The following is a 22,459-nucleotide window of genomic DNA, read 5'->3' as shown; positions in this document are numbered from 1 at the left end:
GGGCAGCCTGTTCCAATGCTTGACAACCCTTTCGGTGAAGAAATATTTGCTAAACTTCCCAACTTGAAGGCTTGCAACTTGAGGCTGTTTCCTCTTGTCCTATCACTTGTTACTTGGGAGAGGAGACTAACACCCACCTCACTACAGCGTCCTTTCAGGTACTTGTAGAGGCGATAAAGTCTCCTCTCAGCCTCCTTTTCTCCCGGCTAAAGAACCCCAGTTCCCTCAGCTGCTCCTCATAAGACTTGTGCTCCAGGCCCTTCACCTGCTTCATTGCTCTTCTTTGGACACACACGGAGAACATACTAGGCAGAAACAACAGCAAACAGCTTTGAAAGTGGTTCTGCCTCAGCTGTGGGAAGCCCCCTCCCTGGCCTTTCTGCAGGCGACCCTGCCACTGGTGCCATTTCACACTGGGGCGGTACTATGCAAGAAGGGCTCGGTGCAGGATTGTATTTCTAGAAAAGCTTTTCCTTCATGGCTTGTACCTTTCTGGGATGTGTCTCGTGAAGTCAGGACAGAGTAAGGATCTGTGCGAACACGTCAGCTTTGGTGGACAAGCCCGCTCCTTCCAGCAGTACAATGGAGCATGCGGATGCCATCGCTAAAGCAGTGAAACGTTTGCAAGTCGGGACAGCCGCCCGTCGGCCCCTTTCACCAGCCCAGTCAAGGGCTTTGGGTAAACGGGACAGGAGCAACCTCTGGTTACGCTGGGTGACCTGGGAGCCGCGGAGGGGCAACGCAGCGCCCAGCTGGAAGGATCGGGTTGCAGCCCCGGCCCTCAGGCCTGACTGAAATACAAGTCCGGACATAAGCACCAGCGGCGGCCGTGCCCAGCCCGCGGGGGAGGACAGGTGGGAAAGCAGGACTGCCTCGGGGGAACGGGGCCCTGCGGAGGCCGAGAGGCGCAGGGCACAGCCGGGCCGGCCGAAGTCACCTCACGCAGCCGCACGGGGCAGCCCCGCCCCCGCTTTGCCTTCGCCCCGCGCCGCGCCGGGCCGGGCCCTGCCAGAGCTCCCGCGCTGCCCGGCGGGACCGCTCCGCCCCCTCCCGCCGGGACGGCTCGCAAGGCATGCTGGGGCTTGTAGTCCCTCCCACCGCCTTCCCTCCTCCAGGGCCGCTTCGCGGAAGCGGGGGAGCGAAACTACAACTCCCAGCGGGAGGAGGGGCGTGCCCCTGAGCGTCCGTGACTGAGCCTGGACGGGGAGGGAGGCTGGTCCCGCTGGCTCGGGCCGCGGGGGCGGGGCTTCTCTTTCCCTGTCGCTCACCCGCACAACTCGTTCGCCTTCGGCCCGGCAGCTGGAGCAGGGGAGGACGGGGCCGCCGCCGTCGCCGCCGCCCGGGGCTGACGGCAGACATCGCTCGCGGCTCGTGCCTGTGTGTGTGCGCGCGCGCGTGTGTGTGCCGCCGGCGGCGCGCGGTTGGTTGCGTGGGCCGGGGGAGGCGAGGGCTGAGCGGGCGCCCCGCGCGGGCGGGCAGGCGGCAGGAGCGGGGCTCCAGCGCAGGCACCCGCCGCTCGGCTCGCTCCCCTCCGCCGCCAGCCCGGCCGGCCGCCTGCGGAGGCGGCGATGGGGAAGAGTTAGCGCTGTCGCTGCGCTCCAGCGGCCGGAGAGAGGGCTGGGCTGGGCCGGGCCGGCGGCGCGGCGTCCCCGCCGAGGTTGGTGCGGGGGACCTGCCTGCCCTCCCGCTGGGAAGCGGCTGACTGACTGACGGACCGACCGACCGCGGCGGGGGGCGCGCGCCTGTGTGGTCCCGTCCCTCGCCGCCTCCCCCCGCTCCTGCCGCGGCCGGCCGCCGCTGCGGTGGTTACCGCCTCCCCCTGAAGATGAAGAGGTGGCAGCTGCTGCTTCTGGGTCTGGCTGCCGGGGAGAAACCTGGCTAGAGGCTCCAAAAAAAAAAGGGGTGGGGGAGAGAAAGTCGCCACTCTCCGGCTGGCGGCGGGGGAGCTGGGCGTTTTTCCTCACCTTGCTCCGGGCAAAAGCACAGCGAAACTAGGGACGCCGGCGGGAAGCCGCTCCTCTGCGCCGAGGGGAGGGGGCAGGATGCGGGGGGGGGCCCGGCACCGCCGCGGGCCGTGGGCGAGAGCCTGCGCCGCGGCGGCGTGCGACCGCCCGCGGCGGCCCTGAGGCGGGCGGCGAGGATGGTGAAGGGAGGGAGAAGTCCCGGCAGAGATCTCCCACCGGCGGCGAAGCCTCCTTCTCCTCTCTCCTCTCTCCTCTCCTTTCCTCCCCTCTCCCCTCCCTTCCGCACGGCCGCCCGCCCCGCGGGGCTGAGGCGCTGGGGAGCATGAGGCGGCGGCGGGGACCTGTTGTGTAGGGGGAGGCGGGGGTTAAGCGCGGCGGCGGCGCCGCGCGGGGCGTGAGGCGGGGAGGGAGGATGAGGAGCTGCTCCCCAGGCGCTGGTGTCTGTCGGGGACCGGCCCTGCCCCGGGCTGCCTCAGGCTCGGGAGAATCCCCTTCGGTGGAGTCGTGACCGGGGAGAAGGGCCCGCGGGAAGCCGTGCGCCCGCTGGTCTGCGCGGAGCGGCGGCCGCTTCCCGCTGAATTGCGGCTTCAGGAAGAAGAGAGCTTGAAGTGTTTCTCGGAAGCTGGAGTTGCAGCCTGGTTTCTTTCTTGCTTTTTATATATATATTTTTTTTTTTTTTGCTTAATGATTTATTACGCGTGTCTCTTGAGGGAACGTTTTAGAAACGGTCATTTTTAGCGGTGAAATCTGCTGCGCAAAGGAGGATTATAACAAATCTCTATGAATGATAGACTCGATTGCTAAACCTTGCCTTGACCAGCCTTCTGACCCTCGGAGAGATTTTTCAGGGTGTGCGTGGGAAGGAAAAAAAACCAAACCAACCCTCCCATTCGAAAATAAACTTGAAAAAAAAGACTAAATTTTTTTGGACAGCTTAACTGCTTTAGAATTACTTTTTGGGGGGGTCTTGTTTTATGATAAGTTGTTTTAAAAAGGATTGTCCTACATGGTTGTTTTGTAACTGGTGGAGGAAGGAAGGAAGGATCCCTCTCAAGCATTTCTGATATGACAGCTTTGGTTTCTGAAGAGTTAACTGGTGTTTGCATGATACACCTATTGCTAGTCTGGTAGCAGACTTTTCATCTTTTTATTTGCTTTTTTTATTAACTGGGGCTGGTGGAGAGGGTTATCTTGGTCAGAAGAATATTTGCACATATATATTGTATATATTTTTGGTGGGGTTCTCCCCACATTTTACTCTCTCTTGATGACTCCTGGAGGTGGTAGTGGGCCCATGAAAGACTGTGAATACAGTCAGATCAGCACACACAGCTCTTCGTCTCCCATGGAGTCTCCCCATAAGAAAAAGAAATCAGCTCCCAAGAGAAAATGGGAGGTTTTTCCTGGAAGAAACAAATTCTTCTGCAATGGGAGGATCATGATGGCTCGACAGACTGGAGTCTTCTACCTGACTCTTGTTCTCATCTTGGTCACCAGTGGACTCTTCTTTGCATTTGAGTAAGTGACATTAAAGTCTTCATATCTTTCTGCTCTTCCTCTAGTATTTATCTTCTGACTGAAAGCAAAGTACACGTTTATCGAGATGCCATAAAGAATGCTGACTGAGTTCAGCTAATGTTGGTTTATATAATTGAAAATATGGCCTGATAAGATCCTGAGGGATGTATGATCCTGTTTCGGTTATCGTACTCTGTGGAAAACTGATGTCTGAGGATTAAGGTAGTAGTGCTTTTATACCACAGGTTTCCAGCTCTTGCTGATGTTGCAAGAGGAGTGTAAAACAGCAGGTTTGGTATGGTCAGGAAATGATGTAGCTTCTTGTCTGTCAGTTACTCCGCTGAGAATCAAAACTGGCAGGTGCAAAAGTAGTGACCCTTTGTTGCAGAACTGAATGCAAGAAAAGCAGTATCTTCCATTAGTTTATGAATTAGGCCTGTTGTGTTTTTTTTTTCTCTTGAAGTCGTTTAGTAGCTTATAGATGACAATTCCAAGTTAGTAAAAAAAAAAAAAGAGCGCTGTACAATTTTGCATGTACCTAGCTTTCCACCACTAGGTAACAGCATTACTTTCTGTTTGTGATAACTTGTATGTGAGTTTGGTCTTAGTTTAAGCTATGTTTAGTTTGCAGGTTTGGATTTTTTTTAAGCACGCTTCTGGTGTCCTCCTAGGGCTTTTTTCTCTGTTGCCCTGAATCTTCAGGAGTCCTTTTCATCTGTATAAAGTGAACACACAGTGACAGCAAATCAAATATACTGATTTTTGCAGTTAGGTTCAAGTGGTTAAATTAACTATGCGTGACAATAAAGAATTAGGCACTTGATGTGAACAATACAGTTTGACTTCTATTTACTTATTTTTTTTAAAGCACCAAGTACAAAGGTGCTCACACTGCTAAAACACTTGGTATAGTAATAATTTAATTCTTTTCAATGAGTTAATACTACTTTACCTGTTTTAAATTTGATTTGTGGTCTGTGGCAGGAAAAAATTCTTCAAATTACATATACAGCTCTTACTGTTTTCTTGAATAGGAGCTATTTATAAGTAAGCTTCAGTGCCTCCAGAAATTCTGCTTGGTTTACTTGGTACAGTTGAACAACAAAGGTCATTCATTACTTGGCATCTTCAAGGAAGAAGATAGTGACATTAACAAACCCAAAATTGTACCAGTTAAATGTAGTCCATCTTAACATACTGGTAGCAGTAAAGAAGGTAAAAATCCTCAGCAGGTAACCAGTGGCTAAATATATACGTGAGCTCAGCAGAGGTATTAAAGGTGTAGCCTGATAGTATTGCATCGGGACTGGGTGCTACTCTATTCTGTTTGCCACAATTAGGCCTGGTTTTGGAAAGCTTTTCTCTTGTGGGCTGACGCTTGCATCTGTGTGCGGTCTCATCACCTTCAGCAGAGCCTCTGAAGGCAAGTGCTGGACTTCCCGCAAGTACCAGAATGTAAATGTAAGATCAAAACTGTAATGTTTTATAATCGTGATTGTAAAACTTACTTATTAAGCCACCATTTACAGTTTATTTATATGTTTTAACACTTTGATCCTTCAGAGATAGATATTCTCTGCAGCTGCATGGTTCAGAACTGCTAAAGCAGCACAAGCTGCTAGCTGTTCATCACCTTCTGATTTCATTACTACTGTGAGTTATGTCCTCTACCAGAGTCGAACATTACAACTTCTGTCATGTCTTTGAGCTTATTTGGAGTGTAACTGTATGTGATGGACAACATTTTTAGTCAAGCTACAGCATTTTGATATATATTTGGTGTTTATTCTAACTGGCATTCTTGAAGCAGGGAAAAATCTTGGGCTTTATATAACTACACAAATTCTGTGTGTGTGTGTGTACTGGTCTTGAGTCATTCTTCTATCACTTGCACTCTCCTAAGAAAAATCAAAGTAGAGGGTGGCAATGATATTTCATTTTTATAACAATAAGGTGGATTTTGGTCTTTAAAAAGCACTTACACGGGAAAATTATTACTCATCCTCTGAAAGCTAATTAAAAACCAAACCTTAAGACTATGAGAATGGTGTTCAGCATGTTTGTGATGTTTGAACTGCAGAAGGTTGTTAATGTTACAAAGAAAAGAGGGGAGCGTCTTTGATTAAAAAGTGTTACTTTGAAGCAGTTTCTAATTGCGTGTCTTCCTGGTGGTCTGAAGTTACTATTTATTGATCAGTTGATAACATCTTGAGTTGTTAGAGTGTCACTTCCATTATTTGGCTGATTTGGTTGTGACACTCCTAATTAACGAACCGTTTACAGAATATGACAGAAATGTGTTTGTCCTTTGTGTACACGTGAGGCAAAGTGATTTTTAAATGGGCATGTGCCATGTGTGTCTGAACTGTAAGGTCAAACTGTCAGGAAGAACATACAGGAAGATACCCTGTATGTTCTTGGAATTGTTTGGTCTTTTTCCTGCAATTGAAAGAAATGATTTTGTTCCCTTCGGTTTTGGTAGCTGGAAAATAGGTACTCATGTTCCAAGTCATTCCCTGGTGGCAGGCAGTGAAGAGGGGGAGTAGGAAAGAGATGACTTTGACAGCCAATTCCAGGGAAAACATTGTGCTAACATAAACACTTGTCCTTTATCCTTTTGGCTTCATTTGTTCCTCCAACATGGTTTTCCCCCCTTCCTTTTATTTTATACTCTTGACACCCATTCATCCATAGCTGTATCTCATGTGCTTTCGAATCCTTTCCAGGGGAGAAATACAATTCTCTGAATCAACAAATCCTAGCCCTCCAAAAGCAAACATATGTCATACATCCTGACCTGTATAGCTTTTGACATTGAACCATGCCTTTGTAATCTTTGTTTCTTCATATTTATGCTTCTGTGCTTTTTCCTGCCTACTTTTTCTAGCTCCTACTTTCAGCTGGTTTTATTCCTTTCTGTTGACTTTTCTCTCTCATATACTCCAAGCACATCATCACTTCTTCCTTTTATCATTTCACTGTTCTTGTTCATTTTCAGAGGTAAGCTGGAATTTGCTTAAAAGAAAAACAACAATAAACCATAAGCTTTCAAGCAGGTGAAATATTTATAATTCCTGCCTCCCTCCCCTTCCAAAGGAAGCGAATGCAAATTACAAGCAGTTTTATTTATGTAACTTGTCTATTAAATGTAATGTGAATTATTGCAAGCACTTTTGGGTCCCAAGAGGGATGCTGTGCTTGAAGTATTCTTAAAAATGATGCCTATTTTAAAATGCTCAAGCTGAGGCACCACAAATGAATTTGTCTTTAAAATTTGGGTATGTTATTTTATCATGGGAATATATTTCCTAACTCTAACCTTGTGAGATTTAGCTGGTTTTCTTTTCTTCTTGCAAATTTGGCTTTGTGTTGCACTTCCTTTTTTTTCCTTCGCCTTGCCCCATTACACAGACATATATGTTTTTTTAAACTATTCAGTGCTCATGTAAAAGTAGCTGCATGAAAATCTTAGAAAACAAATTCCTTTCCCCAGAGCAAAGATAACATCCATAACTGAAGGGCAGATCTCACTGCTGTACCTAGTGAGTTCAACCACTGTATTTACATATATGTAAAGTCCTTTATTGGTGCAATAAAGAGAGGCAAAACTAAAGCACTTCATACTTACTGCTTTTATTCAGCTAGGTATCCATACTCAAAGGAGAAAAGAACCCTTTATGCCTATGGTCATTTGGTGTACTGTTTTTGTAGGTTACAGGAAAGCAAAATGAAGGCTGAATGACATATTTAACACAGTAGGATATGTAAAACAGACATCTTGTTGTTAAATGACAAATCTTGTATGGATGCACAAGCTTCACGAGTTCAGAGCGGTAAACGAGCTTGGCTGCTTTGCTACTGTGAGTTAAGGCTGCCCCTGCGTGCCAGCTCCCTTCCTTCTTGGACCTCGTTGCGCAGGTAGCAGGAGAGAACATGTCTGCACCTGAGCTGCTTCAGTTCAGGCAGGCAAATTAAACTTCCCATAAAAGGTGGGTTGAAGTGATGATGCCAAGTGAACTGAATTGACTCAGGCACAGTCATGTTTTCTTCTGTCAACTCATTTGCAGGGTGAGTGGCTCTGGAAGAAGGTTGGAGCAGATGGTAGGATGCTGGAAGGGCTGAAGTAGTGCAGCTTTTTTCTCTGTAAACGTGAGTCAGAGCCCAGTCAGTTCTGATACCATTTGACACTTGCACTGATTCAACAAACTGGAGGGGTTTTTGTTTGGTTGGTTTGTTGTGTTTTTTTTTTTTTTTAGCTAGTTAACATTTGATTTTTGTGAGCATTGGTGTCATTGCACTGTCTTTCAAAAGATGGATGCTGGAAAATTATTTAAACTGTGACTGTTTATGTGCATATGTGTGTACAAATCATTGCTTTCTATCTGCTCTTGTTGCTGGCAACCAGCTCCATGCCTCCCACTTTGAAAACCAGTGTGACTGGAGGACATTCATGAGTCACGCTTTCTGATGCAGTGTAGATTGTTCAATATTGAACTTCTATAGTGCGTGTGTGCTATGGCAAAGTGGTGTAACTTGCTACTTACTGTGACAAACCTCTGTGTAAACACTGATGTCAGTAAGCTGAGCATTTTCACTGTGGTATCAATAATTATCTTCATCTTATGGCAAATGTTTTCTGCTTTTGCAAGAGGTGGATTCTTAGTGTGAGGTCATATTCCAAGTAGGTGGAATGTTCTTCATCTAATAACCTCCTTTAACTTTTTTCCTCTGCTCTTGAGTTAGGTTACTTGCGTCTTTTGATGACCATGTCCTTAAACTATAAGTTCCTTAGAAGGAAGTGCTACCAATCTGACTTCAGCTGTTAAAGGCTGCTATAAACTTGTAGGGCATTTTCTGCTGAGGATGTTAAAACAGATTTTAAAGCAAAAATCGTGGTATATAAACTAAAATGATTGTTCAACAGAGAACTGCATCCTTTTCTACATGGAAGGCAGTAGCCACCTAAGAGTGCATAGTGGCGCAGGCGAATGCAGTGATGACTATGAGTAGGTGTTTTTTCCCCCAGTTTTCTTTGTTGGGTGAAAAAAAAAAAAGTCTGTCATTAAAATTAAACCAGAGCAATATTTCTGTTTCTCATTTTGCCATATTACGCATCTCTAACTTACTGTATTCCATGACATTTCCACTAAGTCTAATCTTTAGGGTATACTCTTTGTATTGAATTTATATAGATATACCAAATGATATGGGAAATTCCTAAGGGATGGCATGCATTCCAACCAGCTGGTTTTTATTCTTTGCTCTTAAATTACCCTGAAAATGTTAACTGTCAGATACAGAAATGTTAACTTTCAGGTACAAAGTACATCTAATACTTTATTCCTTGACAAGGGACTTTCCTTGGTCACAAGAAAGTTTACTTAATTAATCTCTTCTAAGTTTCCCAGTGATCTGTGCAAGTATGTCTGCTGAAGTTTCTCCCTGGCCGAAAGGAAATAGTTTTGTACTACCCTATCTTAAAGTAGCACTTCACTGAGCAGGTACATCAGTTTAAACTTTTAAACCTGCTTTGAATGAATTATATGATATAAATTTAAATCCTTTTACCCAGAAACGTACTAATAACATTTGATATAAGGTCATGCACCTCTACTTTTCAAGGCTAGGTCTATTTATGTGGAAATGGGTAATGATTAAATGTTTCATTTTTCAGAGTAAAATTCTGTGAGGATAACAGAAGGATAACCTCTCTTGTTTTTGGAAGTCGTACCTTCTTTAGTTCCCCTGAAACTGCAGAGGCTTTTTATGTTTTTTTTAACACTAACACCTTTTCCAAAATAAATGTTAAACTGCTTTTTTTTCTGAGGCTGGGGTTTTTTTGTGGGTTTGGTTTTTTTTGGTTGTTGGGGTTTTTTTGGATATTCAGCTTAGCTGATGGCCTTTATCTACTGTGTTGTGGAGAAGACAAGTTTTGAACGTAATTTTTGGTCTTTTAATTTACTCCTCTCTTGCCTATAGTTCTACTTACATTTCCACCTTTTCTTTGCAGAGGTGGAGGGCAATGAAAATAGGGAGTATAACAGTGTAAAAAGTGATGTTGGCTTCTCAGATACCATGTCGTCTCAGGACCTTGAGGAGATCACTGTGTAGCTTTGGACCATTGATACATATGCATCTTCAGAGTGAAATGTGAACGTTCGTGGTGGTCTTTTCCTGATGTCACCCCGACCCCTTGGAGAAAGAGGGGAAATTTCATCACAGTCTGTGGTGGGGTGGTTTTCTACACTCATCATAGCTCAGCGTGATTGTTGTAGATAGGTGTAAATTCTCACCTGGGATAGTTGATATCCCTTCCAGAGTGGGGAAAAAAGGTAATTTCAAAAGTTTGGTTATTCTTACCTATATAAATGTCTTCAAATATTTACAAATGCTGATGGATAATACATCTGTACATCCTCAGCCTTTAGAATGTGAGGTTAGACTTGTAATTTTATGACAGTTGTTTGATAAAATCTATCTTAATTTATCACTCAAAAGTTTGAGGTTTCTATTGGTGATATAATCTGTATAGTAAGCCTGTTTTGTTTTGTCTTTCCCTGAGTAGGTACTCTTGCCCCTTTATCTGAATGGATGTGTGTCAAAGGTATAAAATGTATCTTCTGGAACCAAGTGTAGGGAGAGTCATGTCAAATAGATTTACGCTGTTGAAAAACTAATTTCTATTAGTTCTTCTTGGAAGACTGGCATTGTCATGTGACCATCTCTGGGACTTTTCTCATATCAACCCCACAGAGATTTTCATACCTTGTTTGAAGGAAAGATTTTTTTTTTTTTTTTCAGATGTTTTCTCAAGTCAGTTTCTCAGGAGTCATGTTACATGTTTAGGTTCATGTAAAGTGTTCTTTTTACTCAAGTTCAAATTTGGACTACTGATGAAAAAAAGGCCTTTGTTGCTACATGATTTATTTTCTAGCATAGCTGTGTTGCATTATTATTTTGTAAATGGCTTTTCATACAAAACAAAGTATATCAGTGGATCTGGATGACTGAGAAATTATCTTCCTTTAGAACAAAAAGAGAAAATATTAGTCTGTGCAGAACTTGAACCAAACTGTTCTGTTCATTATCCTCTTTTTTGGGTGGTGGGGACGGGGCCTGGGACTGGAAAAAATATTTTATTAAAAATATCTGTGCTTATTTGTAGATTCAGTAGGAACTGAAATGCTGAAATTTGAACTGGACATTAAATATATAAATTCTCTTTTAATAACTAAGTTATACCTTTTGAGTATTTGAAAACAACAGCAAAACAAGATTTCTAGTGGAAACCATCTCTCCGTTCTAGTGTAGCATTAAACTGTTAGTTGTAACATTCAGATGTGAACTAATTAATGAGAAAGTGAAGATGACTGCAGAAGAGGAGAAACCTGAGAATATTTTTAACTTTCTAAGCTGCGTGATTGTTTCAAAATAGCCCAGTCAAAAACCCGTTGACTTAAAACACTGTAACACTTTGAAAAATTGCTTAAATGTTATAACAACTTTATCTAGGAATTCTGTTATCCTAATTGATGATCCTTCTAAGCGAGGCCATAGTAGCTGATGATCACTTAAGTTCCAGGCTGCCAGTAAAGGTTTGTACATGTCAATGCTGCTCATCTTTCATTTGTCAAAGCTGATGGAAAAGGGGAAAAATCTCCTGAAGTCAGCTGGAATTACCAAAGTTTATTAAACTTCATATAATTACAGCCCATTTTTTTCAGAACTTAACACAAAAACTGTACAGTGGTCAAACTTTTTACAAACTGAAGAAACAGACTAAAATCAAGAAATCAAGATGAAGCCTATGTGTAATAGCCAAAAATAAAATTCTGTTCATATTTCTCATATTGCAGAAGTATTAAATGTTACTAACATAAAATGTACCTGGGGAAGGAAGCTGAAGTGTTTTGGAGTTTCAGTTTTGTGTAACACACACCCTGTCCCTTAGCCTGTTGTGTTCATATTCAAACTCCTGTTCGTCCTGCAGTTAACAGGCGAAGGGGGCTTTGTATGTGCAAAGCCCGACCATGGGCTTTCTGCAGTGTGCATTAGTGGAGAACTTACCCAATTGCATTCCAGAACTTTAACTACTAAGTTGACAGTGTGCTGTAGTGCTATATGATTATTCAGCTTCTGTATCCCTGATCACTTCCTCTTCATCAGTGTCCATAGGGTTTATTCACATTATTGTGGGATGGTGGCTAATGAGGTCTTACATAATGAGTTTGGCTAATGAGATCACAGCTGTTTTTGTTTTCTGTTTTCTGTTTTCTGTTTTCTGTTTTCTGTTTTCTGTTTTCTGTTTTCTGTTTTCTGTTTTCTGTTTTCTGTTTTCTGTTTTCTGTTTTCTGTTTTCTGTTTTCTGTTTTCTGTTTTCTGTTTTCTGTTTTCTGTTTTCTGTTTTTTGTTTTCTGTTTTTGTTTTCTGTTTTTGTTTTCTGTTTTTGTTTTCTGTTTTTGTTTTCTGTTTTTGTTTTCTGTTTTTGTTTTCTGTTTTTGTTTTCTGTTTTTGTTTTCTGTTTTTGTTTTCTGTTTTTGTTTTCTGTTTTTGTTTTCTGTTTTTGTTTTCTGTTTTTGTTTTCTGTTTTTGTTTTCTGTTTTTGTTTTCTGTTTTTGTTTTCTGTTTTTGTTTTCTGTTTTTGTTTTCTGTTTTTGTTTTCTGTTTTTCCACTCCTGCCATCCTCTTAAGTTTTTTACTGCAATAAATACTGGCAGCATGTGCTTTTTGTGGTGAATATGCAGTCAGTTCAGCTGCTGCTTTAAATTTCACTCTTATTTTTAAAAGAAAAATTTACAAAACAGAGATTAAATAGAATACTGAGAATTAAATTGAAAACTGAGAACCTGAACTCAGAAGTCAAGATGTACATAAAATCTGCAGTTTGTGAATTTCATGTTATAGTTTAAGTGCGAGATAACACTGTTGCATTGTCTGCATTGAGTGAATTTATGAAATAAATTTGTGCATTTTAGTATATGTTTCCTATACATGTGACCAATATATATTATATATTAGTTCTTAAGAGCAAGAGACAAATATACAAGCATTTGTTACTATTTTAGCATAAACACTCAGTATATTACTGGAAGTTATGAATGTAGATTAAACAACGTTGGCCGAGATCGGAAGCTTTTCCTTGCCCTAGGAAAAGGAGTGCTAATACAAAACTTTTTTTTCTGATTGTGATAAATTTTGTGTACCCTCTTTTTTGAACTGTCTGGATATCAGGAAATTGCAGTCTTGGTCTTGTGTGTTCAGTACACTTGTTAGATATCCCATGCGTTATGAATGCCGTGTTTCAGGCAAGAGAGAAGCAAGTGTCAGACCAGCCTGTACTTAAATTTTGCTGGCATGCTTGCTTGTGCTCATGGTGTGGGTTTTCATGGCACAACTATCTATGCATGTTCCTTGGTAAATACTCTTTTATTAGCAAAAAGGGCTTTCTAGTGTTGAATTACAGTGTGGAAGAGTTACAATTTTTCCTAAGTTGGAACTATGTAAAGCAGTTAAAAGCACTAAGAAGAAAAGTAAAAGCTAGAATAGCAGTGACCTCTCTCTCATCAGTATTGCAACTCTCTAATAAATGTAATTTCTTCAGAGCTGAAGCACATTGTGCTTCTATATAGTGAAAAAATACAACTTTTAAGATACTTTTATCATTCAACTTGATTTGAACTCTTTCCAGGGCTGGACAGGCATCGGGCGTGGAAACAGCCAAGTAAATTTTGTCATTAGTCTGAGTAGACTGCTAAATGAAATGTGTTGCATGGTGTGATATAAAAGATTGGAGTGCACTGTGTAAAGAGCATAGTCACTTCTGATTTGCCTCAGTGAGTTAGCCTGGAGATGAGAAGGCTCAGGGGGATCTTATTAAAGTAAGTACCTGACTGGGGAGGGGGAGTGAAAAAAAAAAAAAAAGGACCCCTGCACTCTTTTCAGTGGTGCCCAGTGACAGGACAAGATGTAATGGACGCAAAATTAAATACCATTTAAATGTAAGACAAAAGTTTTCTTTTTTTTTTTTTTTTTTTCCTGTTTGCCTGTTTGGCTTGGGGTTTTCTGCTGTGAAGATGATTGAACACTAGCACATCTTGCCCAGAGAGGCTATGGACATACTGAAAACCAACCAGATGTAGACCTGAGCAGTCTCCTCTAGCTGACCCTGCTTTGAGCTGGGGGGTTGGACTTGATGATCTCCAGAGGTCCCATCCCACCTCAGCCATTCTGTGTTATCTGTGAAAATCGGAGAGCTTCATCCCATCAGACAGCAAAAGGTATATCTAGTGAGATAATTTTAATCTTGTTTTAATGACCCATTTATTACATGCATATTTCATGAGAACTTCTGTTTTATCTAGTCTTTGGATCTGAACCTAAAGTCTCAGTCCAACAAAACTTAAAAATTTGCAAGTGAAATAGCCATAGCTGTTCTTTTTGTCCCCTCTTCTCTTGTCACCTTTCAATATGGCGCTCTCAGTTCAAAGTGCATTTTCCAACACTTCTTGGAAGTTCTTTTCCTGCTTTCTTTCACTTGTCTGCTGTTCCTCACCGAGCTTTGCCCTCTACTATCCATCTGGCTTTTGCTAAATTATAGTTAGTATTTTCTTTTCTTATCATGTAAACAACAGCATTAGGTTTAAATAAAATCAGTTTCATCCAGAAGAATGTCTCTGTATACAGTTGTTCCAGCAGCGTAATGTGTTCATCAGTTGGTCCGTGTCTCACTTAAATTTTGTGAGCTTTTCTTTCCTTTTGTCTAATCTTCCTAGCTACTTGTTCACTTTTAATAGACTAAGAGCACTGTTGCTGTAGAAGGGATGGGGAGGCAGCAAAAGTGAAGTTGAAAGACTTAGTTTTCCCCTTTCTGTAGTCATAAGAGTACAATTTTTTCCTGTAATCTACATTGTATTTGCCTATGTCATAGTGCAGACATGTGAAATCATGGGGTCTGTCTCCCAGTGCTTGAGCCAGGTCAAAAAGTTTTTCAGATCCTGCAGGATCTTGAGCCTGCTACTTGACAATACTAGCTTCAGACCAACTCTTCTACCTTAACAGATAGCATGTTCCAGCTTTGGGACTCCTAGACATAAAGGATCCAGCTGCTAAAGATGGATTTGTTAACTCTGGAGAAGGGAAAACACCCTAGATACATCAGATTAATCCAAATTCCCTTTAAACATTGATTTGCTTAAAAAAAAAAAAAAAAAAAAAAGTGGGTGTAAATAATTCCAGTAAGGCAGGTCTCCGGTTCTGGATTAAAAATTGGAAATACAATGGTAGGAGGAGAAAGCTTAAGTGAAACTAAGCATATTTTATTTGAGTGAAATATATCTGAATATCTATGTCCTATAGTAGCTATTACTGCTAAGTTTCCCTGAGGCTGGTGGAAGCCAAAGGGGCATTTCCCGATACCGCATATTCAAAGCACTGTGTTTCAGAGTGAACTTCATGCCTGTAGACCTGCCTGCTTTTTCTGAGGGGACGGGGGTTGGATTCTTACTGCTCATGAATTCAAACAAAACTTTAGAGTATTTCATAGGAGCATCCCAGTTTCCTTTCTGTTTAGCAGGCTCAGTTGCAGCGAGATTAATCTGATGGTCGTAGGCTGCTGAAAGGGATGGACCCACCTCTTCCCTTCTCCCAGGCCTCAGATGTTGCTTCTTTTGTCTGGCTCTGCTGTTTTCCACACCCAGTGGTGAACCACTTCAGGGAGTTCCCTTGCTGCAGAAAGTTTATCCTTCCCTTCTGCCCACACAAAGAAAAACTTTCTGTTGCTTTAGATCCCTGAGCTGAATCCCTGAAAATTCAGAAAAATGTTATTACTAGTGCAAGGGAGGAAGCGAGAGGGAGGAGATTGTCAGATCATCTTAGTTGTGATTTGAAATTGTATCCCAACTTGAGGAAACTTGTTACGTACTCTTGGTTCAGTGTTTGGCATCGGTGAGGGCACAAACAGAACATCTGTAGGCTTACCTGATTTACTATTTAGTTGCTTAATGAGAGTCTATGGAGTTCTGACTTCTTAATCATATTTTATTTCTGAAGCAACTGGATTGTAGTTTACAGAACTTGAACTGCAGCATCTTTCGAATAACATATTAAGTGTTCTGTAGTTGTTCATGTCCTATGAGTTTTCTGTAATTTTTTTTAAAAAGACACTATACCCAATTCTGTAACACAACACAGGGGCAGTAACTGAAGCGATTCTTCCCACATCCTTGCCTGTGTAGTGTGTGTTCCCCATATCCAGACTACAGAGCCAATGTATTGTATTGCATTTGATAGCAGAGCCTATGGAAAAGCTGCACGAATGCTTCTTCACCTTAGTTTGTATAAAAACAGCTGAGTGAGTTCAAAAGATGTTAAACTGAACCGGGAAAGGAGTATTCTCAATCCTTGCCATTTCTCCCATGCTTCAGCTGAAAGAGAAGACAACCCAGGGAAATTGCCTGTTTCTTCAGAGTCCCTTTCAGCTGCCTACTTGGGTGGGGTTTTTTTGTTTTGTTGGTTTGTTTGGTATTGTAAATGTTGAAAGTTTCAGCTTAGGAGGATGAAGAAAGAATCATAGAGCAGTTAATGGGAAATTGAGCAGCCTGCATGCAAGAGGCAGTTGGAGTGGATGGCTCTATTCACAGAGCAATAAAAGAATTGGCCTTTAAAATGATTTTGTTAAATAAGACACCTAAAGCTAATCAGAGCAGAAGGAATTGTCTATAGAGGAGAAGATGGGGAAGAAGTTGTGGACTGAAATACGACTGAGATGAATCTAAGGGGCATTGTAGTGAGGTGGGTGATGGTCTCTTCTGTCAGGTGGCTGGAGATAGGACGGAAGGAAATGGCCTCAAGTTGCGGCAAGGGAGATTTAGGTTAGATATTAGGAAAATTTCTTTACTGAGAGGGTTGTCAGGCATTGGAATAGGCTGCCCAGGGAAGTGGTTGAGTCACCATCCCTGGAGGTATTCAAAAAGCGCATAGACGGGGTACTTCAGAACATGGTTTAGTGGGCATGGATGATGGTTGGACTCCATGATCTTGAAGGTCTTTTCCAATCTAAATGATTCTATGATTCTAATTCAATATAAGTCCTTGAAAGGATAATCACTCTTCTTTTACAAGACACTAAGCTCAGAAGGCTCCCTTCTCTTTACTTTGAGCTGTGGAAGCTCTGAGACTTCTCATCACTGATGTGAGTGTTCATCTTTGGAATAAAATATGGGGTTTTTCCTCTAATGTAATGAACCCCAGACCCTTTTAGGATCAGGCTGCTCTGTGCATTGTTTTTTAATGCTAGTCGCTGGAAGCCAGAATCTCATTTCCAGTACTTGAGTATTTCAAAAGTGTGCTGGGGGCAGAAGGACATTTCAGAGGAAAGCATATAAAGATTAGGTGGGATAAAATAATTTTGCTTTTTTAGTCAGCTCATATTCGAGAGGAGTTTGGGAAACAGGCAATTGGCTATGAATGTGAAAATCAAAACAGTCTGGTATGAGAAAAACAAGTGACATGCTTGGATCCCAGTAAGTGAAACTGTTGTGGGCTGACATCCAGCTTGATTGAAAGGTAAACATGACCTTCCCAATGCACATACCTTTCTATTATTGCATCCTAGAAAAGTTCAACCAACAGTTAAAGTTGCTAAATGATAGTCTGGAGGTGCAGTATTATACCCAATAGTTGACTGTTCTTGGCAAAAGTAAGTTTATTTTCTGTACTGTAACTTTTTTTTAAGCAGTTGGCACTAGCCCTTGCTTTTGCAACTGTCGTGGTTTAACCCCAGCCAGCAACTAAACACCACGCAGCCGCTCACTCACTCCCCCCCACCCAGTGGGATGGGGGAGAAAATCGGGAAAAGAAGCAAAACCCGTGGGTTGAGATAAGAACGGTTTAATAGAACAGAAAAGAAGAAACTAATAATGATAATGATAACACTAATAAAATGACAACAGCAATAATGAAAGGATTGGAATGTACAAATGATGCGCAGTGCAATTGCTCACCACCCGCCGACTGACACCCAGCCAGTCCCCGAGCGGCGAATCCCTGCCCCCCACTTCCCCGTTCCTATACTGGATGGGACGTCACATGGTATGGAATACCCCGTTGGCCACTTTGGGTCAGGTGCCCTGGCTGTGTCCTGTGCCAACTTCTTGTGCCCCTCCAGCTTTCTCACTGGCTGGGCATGAGAAGCTGAAAAATCCTTGACATTAGTCTAAACACTACTGAGCAACAAATGAAAACATCAGTGTTATCAACATTCTTCGCTCTGAACTCAAAACATAGCACTGTACCAGCTACTAGGAAGACAGTTAACTCTATCCCAGCTGAAACCAGGACAGTATCCACCCCTTATTCTATACCATTGACGTCATGCACAGTTCCCATACATTTAGTTACATCCTGATCAATCATCACCTTTCCATTCCTTTAAGACATATAAGCAATGATATATATATATATGTATACACACACAGAGATATCATTCCTTTAGTTCATGGGTCATGTTCATAAAATGTTCATTGAGTTCATTTAGTTTCCGACTCTGGGCTCCATCTGTCATACCAGTCTTTCTGGGCAGGAGGGATGGTGCAAAGTCCTCTCAGTCGGTAGAGCAGAATTGGGCTTCAGTGCAGTGTGACAAGCAGGTGACATTTGGCGCAGCAGGAGGATGGTGTGCACCGTTGGATTGTTGCATGCTGGAGTCAGTTCTGGTTCCATCACTACTGCGCTTTGCTCAGTTTTCTCACAGTTCTTTTCTTGCTTGATCTAAGTGATTCTTACTATAGTACTATGGATATAGCACATAATTATAGTAAGGATAACATACAGTAGCAGGGTTATATAGCAACTAATATACAGCTTAATTCTGGCTGTTCTCACCTAAAATTAAATCCCCTTGAGGCACACATCGGACTTCCCCATCTTTTCGCATCACCCACCAAGTGCACCCAGGCCCTTGAGCAAAAGCAATCCCACGAATGGGTTTACCTTTGCCTGAGGCAGGAGTAACCCAGACTGTCTTCCCTAACATATTTTTTATGTGCACTACAGGGACTTTATCCCCTTCTACAGTATGTAAAAATTCCGACTGGGCAGGGCCACCCCGATTGGCAGATCCTCTGGTGTTGACTAACCGGGTGGCTTTTGCTAAATGTGTATCCCAATGTTTGAAAGTTCCACCCCCCATTGCTCTCAATGTAGTCTTTAACAGTCCATTGTATCGCTCAATTTTCCCAGAGGCTGGTGCATGATAGGGGATATGATACACCCACTCAATGCCATGCTCTTTGGCCCAGGTGTCTATGAGGTTGTTTCGGAAATGAGTCCCGTTGTCTGACTCAATTCGTTCTGGGGTGCCATGTCGCCACAAGACTTGCTTTTCTAGGCCCAGGATAGTGTTCCGGGCGGTGGCACGGGGCACAGAATATGTTTCCAGCCATCCAGTGGTTGCTTCCACCATCGTGAGCACGTAGCGCTTGCCTTGGCGAGTTTGTGGGAGTGTGATATAGTCAATCTGCCAGGCTTCTCCATATTTATATTTCAGCCATCGCCCTCCATACCACAGGGGCTTTAACCGCTTGGCTTGCTTAATTGCAGCACATGTTTCACATTCATGGATAACCTGTGCAATAGTGTCCATGGTCAAGTCCACCCCTCGGTCACGAGCCCATCTATATGTTGCATCTCTTCCCTGATGGCCTGAAGCATCATGGGCCCACCGAGCCATAAATAGCTCACCCTTATGTTGCCAGTCCAGGTCCACCTGAGCCACTTCAATCTTGGCAGCCTGATCCTCCTGTTGGTTGTTTTGATGTTCTTCAGTGGCCCGACTCTTGGGTATGTGAGCATCTACATGACGTACTTTTACAACCAGATTCTCTAGCCGGGATGCAATATCTTGTCACAGTGTGGCAGCCCAGATGGGTTTACCTCTGCGCTGCCAGTTGCTCTGCTTCCATTGCTGTAGCCACCCCCACAGGGCATTTGCCACCAACCATGAGTCAGTATAGAGATAGAGCACTGGCCACTTTTCTCTTTCAGCAATATCTAATGCTAGCTGGATGGCTTTCACCTCTGCAAACTGACTCGATTCACCTTCTCCTTCAGCAGTTTCTGCAACTTGTCATGTAGGACTCCATACGGCAGCTTTCCACCTCCGATGCTTTCCCACGATGCGACAGGATCCGTCAGTGAACAGGGCATATTGCCTCTCATTTTCTGGCAGTTTATTATACAGCGGGGCCTCTTCAGCACGTGCCACGTCCTCCTCTGGCGACATTCCAAAATCTTTGCCTTCTGGCCAGTCCGTGATCACTTCCAAAATTCCTGGGCGACTGGGGTTTCCTATGCGAGCCCATTGTGTGATCAGTGCAATCCACTTACTCCACGTGGCATCAGTCGCGTGATGTGTAGAGGAGACCCTCCCTTTGAACATCCAGCCCAGCACTGGCAGTCGGGGTGCTAAGAGGAGCTGTGTTTCAGTACCAACCACTTCTGAGGCAGCTTGAACTCCTTCATATGCTGCCAATATCTCTTTTTCAGTTGGAGTATAGCGAGCTTCGGATCCCCGATATCCTCGACTCCAAAACCCCAGGGGTCGGCCTCGGGTCTCCCCAGGTGCTTTCTGCCAGAGGCTCCAGGTAGGGCCATTCTCCCCAGCTGCAGTATAGAGCACATTTTTAACATCTTGTCCTGTCCGGACTGGTCCAAGGGCTACTGCGTGAACAATCTCCCGTTTAATTTGTTCAAAGGCTTGTTGTTGCTCAGGGCCCCATTGAAAATCATTCTTCTTTCGGGTCACTTGATAGAGAGGGCTTACAATCAGACTGTAATTTGGAATATGCATTCTCCAAAACCCCACGACACCTAAGAAGGCCTGTGTTTCCTTTTTATTAGTTGGTGGAGACATAGCTGCTATTTTGTTAATCACATCCATTGGGATCTGACGACGCCCATCTTGCCATTTTATTCCTAAAAACTGGATCTCCCGTGCAGGTCCCTTGACCTTACTTTCTTTTATGGCAAAACCGGCTTTCAGAAGGATTTGGATTATTTTCTTCCCTTTCTCAAAGACTTCTTCTGCCGTGTTGCCCCATACGATGATGTCATCAATGTATTGCAGGTGTTCCGGAGCTTCACCTTTTTCCAGTGCAGTCTGGATTAGTCCATGGCAAATGGTGGGACTGTGTTTCCACCCCTGGGGCAATCGATTCCAAGTGTACTGGACACCCCTCCAAGTAAAGGCAAATTGTGGACGACACTCTGCTGCCAGAGGGATTGAGAAAAACGCATTAGCAATGTCAATTGTAGCATACCACTTGGCTGCCTTTGACTCTAGTTCGTATTGAAGTTCTAGCATATCTGGAACGGCAGCACTCAGTGGTGGCGTAACTTCATTCAGGCCGCGATAGTCAACTGTTAGTCTCCACTCCCCATTAGACTTTCGCACGGGCCATATGGGACTATTAAAAGGTGAGCGAGTTTTGCTGATCACTCCTTGGGTCTCCAGTTGGCGAATCAACTTGTGGATGGGAATCAGAGAGTCTCGGTTGGTGCGATATTGCCGCCGGTGCACCGTCGTGGTAGCAATTGGTACTTGTTGTTCTTCAACCCTCAGCAACCCCACAATCGAAGGGTCTTGAGAGAGACCAGGCAGGGTAGACAGCTGTTCCGTGCCCTCCGTCTCCAAGGCAGCTATACCAAAAGCCCATCGATACCCCTTTGGGTCCTTAAAATACCCTCTCCTGAGATAGTCTATGCCAAGGATGCACGGAGCCTCTGGACCAGTCACAATGGGGTGTTTCTGCCATTCATTCCCAGTTAGGCTTACTTCAGCTTCCAATACAGTTAACTCTTGGGATCCCCCTGTCACACCAGAAATAGAAATGGGTTCTGCCCCTTCATAACTTGATGGCATTAAAGTACACTGTGCGCCGGTGTCTACTAGAGCCTTATACTCCTGTGGGTCTAACGTGCCAGGCCATTGAATCCACACAGTCCAATAGACCCGGTTATCCCTTTCCTCCACCTGGCTGGAGGCAGGGCCCCTCTAATTCTGGTCAGAGTATCCAGTATTCACTTCTCGTAAAATTGGCTCAGAAGTCCCTTCAAGAGGATCAGAAATAAGATCAGCCCTTCTACTCTGTTTGGAAACCGGAGCGGCATTTTTCCTGGTAGAATCCCCTTTTGTGGTGTTTTTTCCTCGTAGCTCATGTACCCGTGCATTTAGGACCGAGGTAGGTTTTCCATCCCATTTCCTCATGTCCTCTCCATGATCACATAAGTAAAACCACAGGGCACCTCGCGGTGTGTACCTTCTATATTCTCTCTCTTGGGCAGAGGAGCGCTCACTCCTAATAGCTGAGACATTGGTCCTTACAGGTGGGCAACAGGACATCTCCTCTTTGAATTGCTGGAAATCCTCGGACAGCTTCTCCACAGCCGAAATGCAGGCTTGTAGGGAGGAGGAGAGATTTTCTTCGCATTGACGGAGTTGGCGAGCCACTTCATCCACTGTCGGTGCCTCTTCGTCTTTCCAGGTCATTATTGCCAGTGAGTTGGCATAGGATGATGGTGCGCTCCGTACAAACTTCCGCCACATGGGTCGTGTGCATTGGACTTCGTCTGGATCTTTGGGTAATTGTGGGTTGTCCGGATCATGATGAATTGTCTCTAGCACAGCTAATTCCCTCAGATATTGGATACCTTTTTCCATGGTTGTCCACTTGCTTGATTGACATATAACATCTTCCTTAAAGGGGTACCTTTCCTTCACACTTGACAGGAGTCACCTCCAGAGGCTGATGGCTTGTGTCCCTCTTCCAATTGCCTTGTCAATGCCACCTTCCCTGGCAAGCGATCCCAGCTGCTTGGCTTCCCTACCTTCTAATTCCAAGCTATTAGCCCCATTGTCCCAGCATCGGAGGAGCCAGGTGATAATATGCTCACCTATACGGCGGCCAAAATCTTTTCGCATA

The 22,459-nt window shown here is 43.8% G+C and overlaps 1 protein-coding gene across 4 annotated transcripts in view; it reads left to right on the top strand.

The window, feature by feature from the left end:
* Positions 1-2,220: 2,220 nt before the first annotated feature.
* The window catches only part of ZDHHC14 (zinc finger DHHC-type palmitoyltransferase 14), a 122,295-nt gene continuing 102,056 nt past the window's right edge, over positions 2,221-22,459 (top strand). For 2 of the 4 annotated variants that reach the window (XM_052784638.1, XM_052784637.1), the window contains exon 1: positions 2,223-3,482. In XM_052784638.1, the coding sequence (XP_052640598.1) occupies positions 3,232-3,482 (251 nt within the window). In that variant the 5' untranslated portion in view covers positions 2,223-3,231. Of the gene's footprint in view, positions 3,483-22,459 lie in introns of all 4 variants that reach the window. The other 2 variants (XM_052784639.1, XM_052784640.1) reach the window with 2 other exon arrangements.

The sequence above is a fragment of the Harpia harpyja genome, chromosome 4, assembly GCF_026419915.1.
Source record: "Harpia harpyja isolate bHarHar1 chromosome 4, bHarHar1 primary haplotype, whole genome shotgun sequence".
NCBI classification, from domain to species: domain Eukaryota; kingdom Metazoa; phylum Chordata; class Aves; order Accipitriformes; family Accipitridae; genus Harpia; species Harpia harpyja.
The sequence above is the reverse complement of the archived record's forward strand: the minus strand, read 5'-3'. Positions and strand labels throughout refer to the sequence as shown.